General features: G+C 40.6%; 1 protein-coding gene across 5 annotated transcripts in view; it reads right to left on the reverse strand.

The window, feature by feature from the left end:
• The window catches only part of LOC141147023 (sodium channel protein type 2 subunit alpha), a 323,489-nt gene that overhangs the window by 23,853 nt on the left and 282,328 nt on the right, over positions 1-17,308 (reverse strand). For all 5 annotated transcript variants that reach the window (XM_073633969.1, XM_073633971.1, XM_073633967.1 and 2 more), the window contains one exon: positions 621-902. In XM_073633969.1, the coding sequence (XP_073490070.1) occupies positions 621-902 (282 nt within the window). The remainder of the gene's footprint in view (positions 1-620; positions 903-17,308) is intronic.

Here is a 17,308-nt window from a genome sequence, read left to right on the forward strand (position 1 = left end):
GAAAGGGGTTGTAAACCCTTGTTTTTTTTAAATAACAAACATATCATACTTACCTCCACTGTGCAGTTTGTTTTGCACAGTGTGGCCCCAATCATAGTTCTTTTGGGGTCCCTCAACGGCGCTCGCTGCTCCTCCTCACATCAGTAAACCCCTTAAGAGAAGCGCTCTCCCTGAGGGTTACCTTGCAGGTGCGCTCCCGAATCCAGCATTTGCGTTCATAGACACAGAAAGCAGGTCTCGACCCGCCCCCCCCGCCGCTCGCGTCATTGGATTTGATTGACAGCAGCTGGAGCCAATGGCTGCGGTGCTATCAATCTATCCAATCAAGAGCCGAGAACCCCGGGCAGAGAGGTAAAGTGTGTCTCCACCAAGGGAATGAACGGGCTCAGGTGAATAAAACGGGGGGTCTAGGGGGCCGGACAGTGTCAGAAGTTTTTTCACCTCAATGCATAAGAAGCTAACATGTGGTTCAACTTTCCAGTAACCACATGCAAAAAAAGAATATGGTCTAATTTGGTGAAACAGGCCTTTAAATTTAAAAAAAAGAGTATTCACTACACACAATCATGAGCATGTACAAATACTGAAATAACAGGATTAAATAAAATTGCTTTACTTACCACTTGGAGTAAAGCAAGATAACCAGCTCCTACATTATCAAAATTGACTTTAACGTTCTTCCACCGCGCACTTTCATTGGCCTTTATTAGCTGCATACAGTCCGACTGGTTTTCAACTTTACTAATTGGGATCATTTCACCAGTAGTAGTATTAACGCAATGATAATACTTTCCCGCAAACAAATTGACGCCCATTATACTGAAAATCAACCAGAATATCAGACAAACCAGAAGCACGTTCATAATGGAGGGAATGGCTCCGATCAGTGCATTTACAACCACCTAGTATAATAATTAGGAAGAAAAAAGACACATCATTTCTGCTGCTTTGGAGAATTTGTGTTTTCAATCTGTTTTCAGACATGGAGAGAACTAAAAAAAAACTAAACAGATGGATTGTGTGGGAAAGAAATCACATACCACATACAAAAGAGAAACTATACAATATAAAAAAAATAAAGACCTGATAGTGGAAAGATGAACTCACATAAATGTAAACTGCAGACAAAAAAAGAGATAAAATGTTAAAATAAAGAATGTAACAAAAACATGTCAAGGACTAAAGAAAACCAAACAGAAAACAAAATTATATTAAGAAATAATAAAATGAAGGATGAGTGACAGTTAAAATAAGCTGGATAATTTTGTATTACAAAAGGTAGTTATAAAAAGGCAGCACAGATTTAAGTTCAAAACATGCACTACTTTAAATTTAGCTGCACATGCTCTACGCAGCCAAGTGTAATTGCAGATTGGAATTGTGATGGACATGCATTATATAAAATAATGTACTTTTAACTGTCAAATATTGCATATCTTTTTAATAGTTTTGAATTAGCAGATGACTCATACAGCTGTCCTTTCTCATAGAGCAACCGACCTTCCTTCTTAATCCCCACTCCGTAGTCATAAGATATAAACTGAAAGAGTATCTGCTCCCCAATCATTCTGCAGATTATGTTGCATGTACTGAGCAGAAATCACCGGGGCCAGCATCATCTTAAAAGGTGGCAAAAACCTGGGGAAATCCAATCTGAATGCTCAAGTCCAGTGGTAGCCGCTCCATAAGGGGCGCAGGGATGCCACCCCCCCATCCATGCGTCTGGTCCCCTAATCTACATGTGGGGCGCCGGGCGCATGGATTCCAATGTTCGCACTGCACCTCGAGCACACCCACTTGTGTGACAATAGTGAATGGATATTCGCGATTGTCTTCCTCATTCTCCTTCCGGCCAATCAAGAAGCCCCTATTGGTGAGGGAGTCTTAGGACCGCCCCCCAGCCGTCTCCCGCGCGTAGGGGGGGGGTTTGGTGTTAGTTTGTGCCGCCCCCCCAAAAATAGTGAGCATCAGCTGCCACTGCTCAAGTCTTACTCTGAGACTGGTCAATCAGAGAATCTTTGAAGAGGTCGTGTTGTGCCTACAGATGTATACATTAATTTTCAGCACTGTGGTTCTCTTTGCAGTATTTGGCACTGCAAAAAAAGTTTTGTCCCCCTGCTGTAAAGATCTCAGACTTCAACCTATAACCAATAACCTAACTCTTAAAATACAACTAAAGGTTCCTGTATGACAGCCTAAACATGTTCCAAATCTAGTTACTATGTGATGCACAAGAACTCATAAAGTAAACAAATAACTTACTTTATCTTCCCTGACTGAACCAAATCCTCCTTCATTTATGTCTCACATGCTCTCCCTCCCAGACACTGCAGCTCACAGTGGGAGAGTTTCAGTAACAGGAGCAGTCCTATCAATTCAGAAAGCAGTGGGCAGGACTAGGTGTGGCAAGTTGCTGATTGACAAGCTACAGGCTTGTGAATCAGAAGTGACAATGCCGATAGCCATACCCCCTGCAACATCTTCTCAGCCAAAGTAGTGCAATCAGGCACAGCCTACATGAGAGTGTCAATTTTGCTCTAAACTCAGGAGCAGTGCATCATAGTTGTCACCTCATCACAGGAAGATGCATTACAAGGACTTCACTGACAGGCTAAACTGTAAATGCAGCTGCACGTATACATAAATGCTGTGACCCAAAAGACCCAATGCGTGTGCCGCTCAGGCTCTCAAAAGGGGAAGTCCTTGTTGTCCACCGCTAAGAGTGCTGGTATGGGAGGAAACTCATCCCGGCTCCTGTAATTGCTAAGGTTTCCCTATAGTACAATCCCAAGGATCGATGGTGAGTGGCAACCTTAACCTGGACTCTGACCAGGTAATGCCCCCTAGCCATGGCCTGGTCAGAGTCCAGGTTGAGGTTGCCACTCAGAATCGATCCTCAGGATTGTACAGACATGCGACTATAGGGAGACCTTCCTTCACACTATAAATAAATGCTGGAGCATGTTTTTTTTTAAATGGGAAGTCATAATTATAATTTAAATTAAAGTGATCTAGCATCCTTGTCAGGTTCAGTTATCTGCTTAAAATATGTAGATAGCATTGCTGCATAAAGATGCTTGGTTTTCAGAAGCTTCGGGTTGACGTATGTCCAGATAACAGATCCTGTGCCTGTACTACTATGAGAAAGGACAGTACATCAGAGTAGAATCATACTTCACCTACTTGTGACGTCATTATTAGTCAAGTCACAAAACCCTTCTTTGGACAGTACAAGCAACTGGATTTCAGAGCAAGGACTGTGCTATACCGTCAGCCATTCTTAGATGCTCACACTGATGACTTATTTAAAAAAATTCTTACACTTCAAAACCATTATGATAAAATGTAGAAAATATAAAAAACATTTTTGGATAGATTTTTAAAGGAGAACTGGAAGGCTGAGAGTTATGCTTTAAGCAGCAAATTCTTTTAACTTGCCAGTGTTACTGCTTTTAAAGTCTATAATATCTTACTCCATATAAAACTAAAGTATTTTTTTAACATCTGGAAGCAATAGAGGTTATTTACAAAAGGGTTCTGTCCAATTTTACATCCAGTGAAACATTTAAAGTTCACATTCATATTTTTATGCTCCAAACTGGTATTTAAAACATTTTTGCACATCTACTCTGTGAAGTGTACTTTAAATAGAGAAAATCCTGAATGCCTGCTGATATAGCAGCAAATCCCCAGAAGGCCTCCAACTAGGATAACTGTTACATCACTTGCAGAATGAAACCCATCCAATATTGTATGTTCTGTACAGACTAAGGGGTCAGCTGAAGTTACTCTAGACAGTAATACTTGGGTGGGCTGAACAAACATGTATACATGAATGGAGAAGGTGTTGGCAGGAATAGGCAGCAGTGGTAGATGCCACAGGTACCATCTATCTGAAGGCAAGAAGGGAAAAAGGGAAACAACAAGATAAGAACAGATTTTCTGAGTATATGTGTGCTAAGTGGGGCTATAGCTGCATTGGCCATTGTGCTTGTGTCTTTGGACAAATGCAGCTTGTTTTTTTATATCAGTTTAAGACTTTTCTGAGATCATTCAGAATTCATTGCATATGCATTTAACCTCCTTCTTTCCTGCATCTGACCTTTAAACTCCTTTTGCATTCCTACAACTTTTATACGGAAATAAATAGTTCTGATGTGAACAAAAGCCCATCATACAAAGCTGAATTCTCCAGATGACTAAGGTCCAGTCAGCACAGGTTGATCTGGGATGCAGATAGACAGTTTTCAAAATACAGGATCAAAGCTCTCGAGTCACAAAAATATATGCTTTTTGCAAATGACCCATAGTGCTTTACTGTGAATCTAAGTTTCCATTAATAGTTGCAAAATATTAATAACTAAAAAGTATTCTAACATATTTGCCAGCAGTTCTCCTTTAAATGAACAATCCTAAACCAGTTTAATATATTTCTATGGTATAAAGTGGAATGAGAATTTAGTATCAACTACGACGTATGCATTGGTAAAAGCATATTTGTTATCATTATTTATACAGTCAGCACAGCAGCAGCATCAACAAGCAATTGTGCCATGCTGTGGTATATTCCCTTTTGTAGTTCAACATGCAAAAAATCTGTATGTCATATCAGTCTTAGGATACCTATACAGAACTAACCTCTGAAGCTTGTACCACAATTATTTATTTATTAATAAGGTTGCATATTATCTCTTTAAATGTCTGATGGAAACTGGTGGGATTAACAGCATTCTAAAGCAAGTGCTAAAAATGGCGTCCATGTTTTACCAAGCTGCAGTCTAAGAATACAAAACTGACAAAACAGCAATACTCTTAGGTATATGCTACAAGTAAATGTGAGATGAATTACACACCAGGGACACACATCCCTCTCTCTGCATTTCTAGTTGTCCATCTATATCTGCCCCATCTTGCTACTTCTAAAATTGTTAATCCCAATTAGGGATACGGTTTGGGTTCACCACTACCATGGGTTTGCTGTCAGAAATAAGGAAAAACCTATAATGCAGTCCATAACCTTTGCTCCTGGCCAGCCCATACTTTGAAAAAAATGGATAAGCCTTTTTTTTTTTGTGATGTTACTCTTTAATTTTAGTATTGGTATATGGATAGTGACCAGCTTCCCATCTTTCTTATTAGCCCTACAAAAAGCCATAATTAAATAACAAGATTGCACCCCTAATAGACATCAGTGGGGTTTGCTGCAGAGTTTGCAAACTTCAAGCAAGATTTGTGAAACTCTTCGCAAAGTGGATCTGGGCAGGCTCATTCATCCCTACTCCCAATCCACTGACCTCAGACCTCATATACAATCTTTGGCTGTAAAATCTTTGGAAAAGCAAATATCTTAATGACCATGAGGCCATACTGAGCTCAACCTTCCCACTCACAAAACCTACAAAATGAGAAGGCCTGGATCAAGTTTCTAATAACATAAAATGTTGAACCATACAGGAAACTGAGCCTGTCTTACATTGTACTTTAGTAAATCAACCCTACTGTCTCGGTGGAGTTTGTATGAACTTTCTCTCTGTGATTGCAGGATTTTCCCCCCAGCTTTAGATCTCAGGTCTTAATTTCCTATTGTACTGTGCTTTTTCCCTAAGTCCATTCTGGGAAAATATTAAACAAGTGCACAGCTAGCAACTTGGAACCATAAAAATCAACAGTTGCCTAGGGATCATCCAGAAACCAGAGTTAATGTACCTAAAGGCATGAAATCTAATAGCAGTATCATACCACTGGTATCAGTGCAGGCACCTGTAGCTGTAGATCATGCAGACTGCTTTTTAGAAAGAAATATTTTTTTTTACTTTTGTTCTCTTAAACTGTCTGATTTACAGGAAAGGAAACTGTTCAAAGAAACTGCTCTCATGTTTACTTATGAATGCCTCATTTGTTCATCACCAACTTGTCTGCAGGACAGTCCAGCTCCCAGTGATGGGATGGCTATTGTATACCCATGAACAGTCAAAATACAGTGGGGTTGATTTACTAAAACTGGAGAGTGCAAAATCTGGTGCAGCTCTGCATAGAAACCAATTAAATTCCAGGTGTTTCTTGTCAAAGCTTAATTGGACAAGTTGAAGTTAGAAGTTGATTGGTTAACATGCCCAGCTGCAGTAGATTTAGCACTCTGCGGTTTTAGTAAATCAACGTGTACATAAACTGATTTACTGAAAGAAATTAAGCTAGGTAGTAAATAATATCTTTGCAAAGAACACCCAATAACTTGCAAGGAAAATAAAACAAATCTGTATTTTTGTTTGCATATGATTGGATGATTTGTCATCACAGCTTCACCACATTAACTAAGCTTGAGAAAGATGCCTTTGCAAAGTGAAATGTCCCTTGCAAAATGAACAGACTTTAGTAAATCAACCCCATAGAGAGGATTTGGGGAAAAAAGATAGAAGTAGCAGCTGTGGTGGTCTGGTAGCGATAGTCATGAATGTAACTCAATACACTGTTTAATTGGGCAACTAGGTGGCAAATGAAGTTTAATGTTGATAAATGTAAAGTTATGCACTTGGAGGCTAAGAATATGCATGCATCATAAATACTAGTACTAATACTAGTACTTGTACACTAGTACTAGTAATACTTGTACTAGTGTACAACTTGGGGAATCAATGGTGGAGAAGGATCTGGGTGTTTAGGTAGATCATAAGCTTAACCCCCCTGGCGGTATTCCCGAGTCTGGCTCGGGGTGGATTTTTCATACCAAAAGCGGTATCCCCGAGCCAGACTCGGGATCGCATCGCAGGATCCAGGAAGAGTTTACTTACCTTATCTCCTGGATCCTGCGATGTCTCCCCGCTGTGATCGGCGAGCCGCTGTGTCTCGCTCGATTCACAGTGCCGAGCTCCGTTCCCTGCGAGCGTTGCGACGCACGGGGACGGAGTTCGGCGGCAAATTCAAAAAGTGAAACACACAGTACAGATACAGTATACTGTAATCTTACAGATTACAGTACTGTATCAAATAATGACACATCCCCTTTGTCCCTAGTGGTCTGCCCAGTGTCCTGCATGCAGTTTTATATATATAAAAACTGTTCTTTCTGCCTGGAAACTGGAGATTGTCCATAGCAACCAAAACTTTAGACCAGCTAGAAAACAGCGATAATAAAATAGAATCACTCGCAGAATTGAGCGATAGTGATTTGTGGGGAGATCCGTCATCAAACACTAAAAGTAACGAAAGCGACAATTCTGCAACTGAGCAAATTTCAGTGTTTTTGATTTGATTACATTATTGAATAATTTTTATTATTATTATATTATTATTTGTTATAATTATTTATAGTTATTTATTATATTATAATTTTTTATTTCGTTTTTCAAACTTTATCATACCCGGGATGTCTACTAGACTCTTGTTTGGACAGATTTAAGTGAACTATTCCTAAGAATTACAGGCCTACAATATAAAATGCCAAATTTCTGTGCAAAATAATGGTACCGCTTTCAGCACCCAAAATCTGAAATAATCATACCGCCAGGGAGGTTAATAATAACATGTAATGCCAAGCTGCGGTTTCCAAAGAAAGCAAAATCCTTTCTTGTATTAAGAGAGCTATGGACTCCAGAGAGCGAGATATCATTTTGCCCCTGTACAAACCATTAGAAAGATCTCATCTGGAATATGCAGTTAAGTTTTGGGCACCAGTTCTCAAAAAGGATATCGGGCAACTGGAGAAAGTGCAGAGAAGGGCAATCAAACTGATAAGAGGCATGGAGGAGCTCAGCTATGAGGAAAGATTAGCTGACCTGAATTTATTCTCTCTTGGGAAGAGGGGAATAAGGGGGGATATGATAAACATGTACAAATACATACAGTAAGTGGTCCATATAGTGAACTTGGTGTTGAGTTATTCACTTTAAAGTCATCACAGAGAACAAGGGGGCACTCTTTATGTCTAGAGGAAAAGAGATTTAATCTCCAAATATGTAAAGGCTTCTTCACAATAAGAGCTGTGAAAATGTGGAATAGACCCCCCCCTCTTTTATTGGTTGAACTAGATAGACTTGTGTGTTTTTTCAGCCTGACTAACTATGTAACTATCTCCTCTCCTGAATGCAATTTGACATTTGTTAATATGGGCTGGTGACAGTATTCACCAATATCCACTGCACTACTGGATAACTGTGTTGAGTATAAGTTCACATGGGCTGGGATCTCCTTTTACATCATATTTTCCCAGTATGTGTACAGTACTTGTTGTACTGTTTCTGTATTACCGGTATTTACCATTGTTTGTAGTACCTTATTTGTACAATGCCACAGGATATGATGAAGCTACATAAATGATTATAATACAGTGACAGCAAGGCAGTCAGAAGTTATCTGAGCTTCAGCAATAGGTTTGGATATCCTGAGAACCTCCAGTTATTTATTACACACCAAACCTCCTTTTCCAAAGTTCTAAACATCTCGAGGTCTTCTTTGCCTACAGCAGCCACTGTTTTCGTTTTTACATTTGCTTTACTGTAAAAATGCTTCCTGCACTGTATGTTTTTCTTTCCTCTAATTCCCAACAATCAAGAGCAGTCCTATTAATCTAGCAATGAAGTTCCAAGAATTTCCAGACTGTTCAAATTTTGTTGCTTGAGGAAAAACATCCCAATTTCTAAACCATCAAGTAGAAAAATAAGTCATATCAGCTGTGCTGTGCTTGGTTACCATGGTGCTGCATATCTGAATTTTAATGAACAGCAATTTTATCTAATACTTCAGAATTTCATACAGTTAGAAGTGGTGCTGTCTGCTGTAACAAGGCCAAGAATAGAAATGCATGCTGGCTTAGCTAAAGGCAGGTTTACAGTGTCAATACTGACGTGCAATATGTATTGTTTATAAATAGAGCAAACTCTAAGCACAAGGGCATATCTACTGGCCTCTTATGTTCTGTACGTCAGCTAAAAACTCAGATATATTAAAGGATCTATGTCAGTGATGCTTTTTAGTGTGTTTTACACTAAAGCAGTGCTTCCCATAGTTTGGAACATGTCCAGAGACTGATGACAGGGCTAAGGAGGGCTAACCTTGTTGAGGGCATATGTTTGGCAATGGCTACTACAGCCAGGTGTTCATTTATCCAACAGACGGAAAAGGTTTGCTTACATGGCTGCTCTTACATGGGCTTGAACTCTTCTATCAACTTTGACTTTGTTAGAAACTGATTTTAACCTTGGTGTGCTAACTGGAACTGTACTGTTATCTATTGATTATTCCGAGAACCTTCAATTATCAGTGGCACGATTCTTGCAACCAAAAAGAGTTCTAGAGCCATGCTGGAGAAGACCTTTGTGGATGTAAGTGTGAAAACTGAAAGTAGATTCACTCAGGGTAGCGTGTTAAGTTGGCAATGATAGGAGTGGGTGCGTGAAAGCCTCAAGAAAAGCAGGGATGGATGTAATCTCTTAGGAAAGGTGTGAGTTAATGTAAGGAACATCATGCCAGCTGTCAGGCTAATGTGCATAGAGCTCCTAATCCTGAAACTTATACTGACCTTGCTATTGACTCGACTTCAACCTGACCTGTTTTTGGTTTACCCTTTTCTGCCTATGTTTACTGTCCATCTCTGTTACCAACCTCAGACTAGACAACTAACCAAGAATCTGCCCATCTGCTCTGGTTGTTCCTAACTACAAATCTTTCCTATGATTTGGTGCCTTCTTGCTCAGCTGTTACTGACCTGGCTTATGAATTGACTCCACTTACAGCTAAACTAGGTGTTTCGATGGTGTGCCAGGTGAACCCTCATTCATCTGATAGCAGCGCTCCCCAGTTCCAGTCTTCATAATCCTCACTCTGGCACTGCCATCACCCTTGCAGGCCTTAACTTCCAGGGGTGCTTCGAGAGGAACTGTGCAAGAAGCCAAATTCATCATCTCGGGATCCACACACAGGTATGTGCCAGTTCAGCAGAAATGACACTCAATTCTGATAGGGCAGTGCAATAGCAGGGATACATTTATATGTGAGGCACCAAATGACTTATGCTATGGTTGTAAATGTAATCAGACAGTGAATACATTTCTATGTGAGGATTTAACATCTTGCCTATCGCATAAGGGAAATATAGATGGCGGCAAGAAAGGTGGGCTTTAATGCAGTGTTCACAGCAGCAGGAGGTTGTGTGCTAAGAGCACTACACTAGACTGGTGTTCAGGACTATTTTTTTTTTCATCTGTGGCCTACCTTAGATAGAAGATACACCCAAATCCATTGTGTCAATATGTGGATATATATGTTCTTAGACATTTGTAAGTTATTTTGGATGTATAACATTGTAATGTGTAATATGTGTTTTCAGGGTTAACCAATAAACATTATTAATATAATTTTTTATGCATTATTATAGTATTATATCATATCACTTGCTATATTTTCTGATATAGCAGATCTCTGAGCTGAAAAACATGTTGAGCGTGATCAGCATCTCACTGCAAGAATCAGTTTTTTTTAACCACTTAAGGATTGGGCCTATTTTTCAAACTTGTTGTTTACAAGTTAAAATAATTTTTTTTTTGCTAAAAAATTACTTAGAACCTCCAAACATTATATATATTTTTTTCTAACACCCTAGAGAATAAAATAGCGGTCATTGCAATACTTTGTCACACCGTATTTGCGCAGCGGTCCTTTCCACTTTTTTTGGAAAAAAATACACTTTTTTTAATTAAAACAGTAAACAACAGTAAAGTTAGACCAATTTTTTTTATATTGGGAAAGATGGTGTTACACCGAATAATTTGATACCCAACATGTCACGCTTCAAAATTGCGCCGCTGCAACAAACTTTTATCCTTAAAAATCTCCAAAGGTGACGTTTAAAAAATTCTACAGGTTGCATGTTTAGAGATACAGAGGAGGTCTAGGGCTAGAATTATTGCTCTTGCTCTAACGATCGCTGTGATATCTCACATGTGTGGTCTGAACACCGTTTTCATATGCGGGCGCTACTCACATATGCGAAAAAGTGTAGCGGAGGAAAAACCTACTTTTCCATCCGTTTCAGATCGGATCGGGTGACGACGGATATCTACGGTCCATCGTCATCCGATCCCCCATAGGGGAGAGCGGCGCTCTGACAGGTCCGTTGCTGCACAGTGATCCCCGCTGAGTAAGCTGATGTTCACGGGGCAGATCATCATGGATCCGTCCCTTGTGAAAGAGCCCTTAATCTCCAAATACAGAAAGGTTTCTTTACAGTGGTAAGAGCTGTGAAAATGTGGCATAGACTCCCTCCAGAGGTGGTTCTGGCCAGCTCAGTAGTTTGCTTTAAAAAAAAGGCCTGGATTCTTTCCTAAATGTACATAAAATAACTGGGTACTGACATTGATAGGTAAAGTTGATCCAAGGAAAATCTGATTGCCTCTGGGGGGATCAGGAAGGAATTTTTCCCCTGCTGTAGCAAATTGGAGCATGCTTTGAGGGGGGTTTTCCCCTTCCCCTGGATCAACTGTGGGTGAAGAATTTTGTATATGGGATTGTATTTCTCTTTTCTTTTTTGGTTTAACCAGATGGACTTATGTCTTTTTTCAACCTGACAAACTATGTTACTATGTAATAAGATTACAGAAATATCCCAGTTACCTGTGCAGTAAGGTTTGAGGGCACTTTAGGAGGATTAATATATGATGTATTGTAACATTGATATTGTTTCAATCTTTTTTTTTTGTTTGTTCTTAGTCTATGGCATTCATGTCTGATATCACATCTTAAAAGTATTGTGTGTGTATATATATATATATATATATATATATATATATATATATATATATATATATATATTTATAGTCTTGTTTATCTGTATATTGTATATAGTCTTGTAAAATTCTAGTATATATCTATCTATATATAGATATATCTAGATATATAGATATATACTGTCTTTGTATTTACTTTCTGAATTCTGACCTAAGCCTGTACTTCGCTTCTGCCTGCCACCTGCCTCCTGCCTAGCCCCCAAGCTTTTCTGATAATATTTATGTCTGTTGGACGCAGAGAGCCAGGGCTGTCTTTTCGCATGGGCATGATGGGCCGGACTGGCCTACCAGGATACCGGGAAATTGGGGCCGCTATGAGTTAAGGCTGCAGCGCTCCGCTCTTTCCCTCTCTGCTCCTCCTGTGTATCACGGAGCTAGGTGGGTCTGTGTTCGGCGGCCGCGCTGTAACAAGGTCCTGCCCCCCTAGACCGGCTTATGTAATAGTAGATTGAATCTGTGTACCACCTATCACACGAGCCGGTCTAGGGGGTGGGACCTTGTTACAGCGCGGCCGCTAAACACAGACCCAGCGAGCTCCGTGATACACAGGAAGAGATGCCCGCTGTGTGTGTGTTACCAGGTGATAGTGAGTCTGTATTAATTGGCACAGTGATGCTGCATTCATGGGCACAGTGAGGGGGCAATTGTGGGCACAGTGAGACTGCATTCATGGGCACAGTGAGGCTGTAATGGTGGGCACAGTGAGGGTGCAATGGTGGGCACAGTGAGTCTGCAATGGTGGGCACAGTGAGGCGGCATTCACAGGCAGAGTGAGTCTGCAATGGTGGGCACAGTGAGGCTGCATTCACAGGCACAGTGAGTCTGCAATGGTGGGCACAGTGAGGCTGCATTCACGGGCATAGTGAGGCTGCAATCACGGGCACAGTGAGGCTGCAATGGTGGGCACAGTGAGGCTGAAATGGTGGGCACAGTGAGGCTGCATTCATGGGCACAATGAGGCTGCAATGGTGGGTACAGTGAGGCTGCATTCATGGGCACAGTGAGGCTGCAATGGTGGGCACAGTGAGGCTGCATTCATAGGCACAGTGAGGCTGCAATGGTGGGCACAGTGAGGCTGCATTCATGGACACAGTGAGGCTGCATTTGATGGGCACAGTGAGGCTGCATTCACGGGCAGGGTGAGGCTGCATTCACAGGCACAGTAAAGCTGCATTTGATGGGCAATCGTGAGTGATTATGTAGACAGGGCCCCAGTGCACTGTATTGCCCGGGGGCCTCTAATGCTCTTAAGATGGCACTGCAGAGAGCGCTATATTTGTTCCTTTATTCCATGTACTGTACCTTGCCGGGGTGGAGTTCTGTTCATCCCAATAAGGAAATCAAGACCAGTGGAATGTATCAGTGCTGCCTGTGATCTAGACCTAATGGAAAGTAATTCATTAACCCTGTATGGGAAAGCGCATTTGACCTGACTGTTTATTCAGGGGTTCATGCTATGAGGTGAGGGGCTAGTGTCATCAGTGGTGGAGGTTCTGTACGTTGTCACCTGCATGAAAATTTGCATCACGAGTGAACACCCATTGTGGCTTGCCTGTACCTAAGAACTTTTATTGATTCACATTTATTATTTTAGCGGTGCACTAACTTTTTATATGAGCACGTGAACATGTTGTCCCTTAAGTTGATTTGTTGAAAGCAAAAAAATGGGCACGTATAAGGATTTTAGTGGGCCAAATTGTAATGGCTGACTGGGTCAGAGTATCTCCAAAATCTCAGCTTTTGAGGGACGTTCCTGGTCTGCAGTGGTCAGGACCTACTAAAAGTGGTCCAAGGAAGGAAAACCAGAGATCTGACAACAGGATCACGGATGGCCAAAGATCATTGATGCACATGTGAAGTGAAGTCCAATCCAATAGAAGAGCTCAAGTTGCTGTAAAAGTTAATGCTGGTTCTGATAGAGAAGTGTCAAAACACACAGTGCATTGCAGTTTGACCCATATGGGTCTCCATAGACTGGTCAGAGTGCCAATGCTGACCTGTGTCTAGAGCCAAAAGCACCTTCAATGGGCACATGAGCTTTAGAACTAGACCGCAGAACAATGGAAGAGGGTGGATTGGTCTGATGAATTCAAGAACAGTTTGAGGAACACAGCAACAAGTTTGAGGTGTTGACATCTGTGGGATGTACAGGAAAAACAAGCCCAATCCATGGCAGCCGCTCCTTGCAACTTATAGGACTTAAAGGATCTGCTACTGACGGCTTTGTACCAGATACCACAGCATACCTTTAGAGGTCTAGCGGAGTCCATGCTTCAACAAGTTATGGTGGGTGGTTATAAAGTTATGGCTGATTGGCGTATGTATGTCCCAATGGCCTTCCTGAAAATGTCTTGAAGGTACAGCCAAAAGTTTTGAGAATGACACAAATATTAATGTTCACAAAGTCTGCTGCTTCAGTATTTTTAGATCTTTTTGTTAGATGTTACTATGGTAAAGGTTTTTTCTGGATGCCCCAAACAATCGGAAAGGGGATTCATCAAAGAAAATAACTTTACCCCAGTCCTCAGCAGTCCAATCCCTGTGCATTTTGCAGAACATTAGTCTGTCCCTGATAGTTTCCTGGAGAGAAGTGGCTTCTTTGCTGCTTGGCCATCCTCCAAAAGTCTTTGCCTCACTGTGCATGCAGATGCACTCACACCTGTCTGCTGCCATTCCTGAGCAAGCTCTGCACTGGTGGTGCCCTGATTACACAGCTGAATCAACTGTAGGAAATGATCTTGGCGCTTGTTGGACTTTCTTGGGCACCCTGAAGCCTTATTCACAAGTGCATTGGAAATGTTTTTTGGGGGGGATTAAGTTCATTTTTATAACAAAGAGGGACTTTGCAATTAATTGCAATTAATCTGATCACTCTTCATAACATTTTGGAGTATATGCAAATTGCCGTCATAAAAACGGAGGCAGCAGACTTTGTGAAAATTAATATTTGTATCATTCTAAAAACTTTTGGCCACGGCTGTACAGTATTATTGGGTGATATAGGTAATATAAAATAAAGATAATCATAGATTTAGCATAAAGTTATTCTTTTACTGTCCTACTAGTTGTTATGTGTTAGCCTAAAAAGAAAAACTAATACAATCTATACTTTCCACAATGATATCTGCAACAAATTATCACCATGGCTTCACTCCTTAACTGTTTTAATTATAAACCATACTATATGGCAATGACTGACACAATGCCGTATTTAAAACTTATGAATGCCACAGGCAACAGAAAAATGACTGCATCAATAACTGTGAGTCATCTGTGGCATACATCACTGACACAAAGATCAGCAAAACCAAACAGAAACTGTTGCATGTATTTTTAGAATCACCCTTTTTATTATGTGCAAATGCCCTTTATGAATCAATATATAAATGCAAATCATTACATTTTGTTTCTTCAAATAAAATTAGGGGGCAGTCTAAGAGCTTGCTCATATGCCTTTTATGACATACCTAAATAAATAATGCACTCGATTTCTGAAGCTCATTCCAGTCATTATTCATTTTCTAACTTTTAAAAGGTAAACTGTGTGCTGAAAGCTACAAATCAGTATTATAATATAATACATAAAATTAACTTCTCAGAATGAAATTTAAGTCTGTCATAAATGTATGTATAGTATAAGAACCTTTGTTTAAATAAAGAATCTTTATTTCTGGTAACATGATTTTCTTTGACCTTTGCATCTTAATAATAAGTTATGAAATACAGGCCCCTATAACATACTCGCTATTGATATCCAGAAGGTGCTTCTGAAAGTGCCATAGCAAGATTTTCTGTATACAGCTGTTGATTCCCAGTATATCCATATTATATTAAAGGCTATCTCTATCCAGAACTAATATTCTGGACTGCTGCAGGGAGTGTGCACTTCTGTAATCACGGAGGGGCTGGTGCTTGAAATCATTTAGCAGGTGCAAAAAACCCTGATACACTAATAAAGTGTAACTAAAGGCCCATAATTAAAAAATTGCTAGGAACATGAGGTTTTGGGCAAAGGTGACATGCAAAATCTTTTTGCCAAAAAACTTTTGCCACATGCTCCAGCAGTTTTTTTTAAATGTAAACCGCATGGTGTATGCACCCTGAAGTGTAAATGCCAGTTTTTTCTCAACAACGTGAGAATAGAACCAGATGTAGGGAATGATCATCAATGGCTGTCCAATGGCAAAAAGAGGGTTGAGGATTTAGTAAGAAGCAGTGAGGAAGATGGCAACAGCGGAGCATGGAGTTGCAACTGTAGCCTCAAACTGTCAGTGGAGGAGAAGGGCAAACTAGGGGGTAAGTGTGCAGTAATGTGCAAATATGCTATGTATACCTGCATGTTATGGCAAGAACTCTCCACAGCACTTATGTCTGCTTTAAGGTGAATGAGAGTTGTATACACACTGCAGAAGTCTTTCATTTACCACAAGGATGCAACTGGGTGCTTTGTACTCCAAACCTTGCCCAGGTCTGAGTTGCATTATATGTACATAACAATATCCTTCTGCCATAAAGGTAAACAGAATTTCACCTGCATTTGCTGATGAAAATTCTATGGATATACCAAGTGCCAAAGCTGCTAAGAACACACATAAAAAAAAAATCTACTATAGCCTTTATTAGCAAACAAACTTGACTCTTCTTTGCTCCTCTCTAATTTAGTGTCACCTTGTTACTGGGACCTGACCTTCCCTGACTTCAAGGGTCCACTAACTGCCATATGTCTGTCCAATGAGCATGCCCTTTCTTTCTACTGAAGCAGTCTCATTGGGTGTTGAAATGGAAGTTGGCACAGTTTAGTTAGGAAAAGTCTGCCCCCAGCAACATTGTGAAACTAAATCAGTCAGGGACACAGAAAATACGTTTAACCCTTTGGTTAAAAGGGCAGTAGCTGTAACAATTTGGTGTCTTCTGTTAGGCAGAACTTTTACATTTAAAAGTCCAAACTAGAGTACAAGCATAACTATGAAGTTGTCGTTCAGCTTAGAATGTTGTCAAACAGTCACAATACAAAGGCAGGCTATAAAAATCTGGACTTATGAGCTAGAGCTGTACTCCTAAAGGTATCGGTAACACACTAACAATTTAGAATGAAGCACTAATGTCCTATAGCAGGGATATGCAATTAGCGGACCTCCAGCTGTTGCAGAACTACAAGTCCCATCATGCCTCTGCCTCTGGAAGTCATGCTTGTGGTTGTCAGAGTCTTGCTATGCTAATTGCATATCCCTGTCCTATAGGAATTCTATTGGAAAAAGTATGCCTAAGCCTGGGTTTACACATACTGTGGCCGCGGCTCACAGCAGGGGGTCCGGTGCATCCCTGTTCAGATTCAGGTGCGAATCAGGTCAGAATTTTTGCCTGAATTCGCACCTGATACAGACCCAAAGAAGCACAAGACCCTTTCCACATGCCACCCCGGAGCTGTGTGAACTGGCTCCAATGAGAGCCGGGCACACTCTACAGTCATGTGAATTGGATGCAGGGTAACCGGCATGCAGTTTGCCAGTTTGCCATGTGAACCCAGTCTT

The sequence above is a fragment of the Aquarana catesbeiana genome, linkage group LG06 (genome assembly GCF_042186555.1).
Source record: "Aquarana catesbeiana isolate 2022-GZ linkage group LG06, ASM4218655v1, whole genome shotgun sequence".
NCBI lineage: Eukaryota > Metazoa > Chordata > Amphibia > Anura > Ranidae > Aquarana > Aquarana catesbeiana.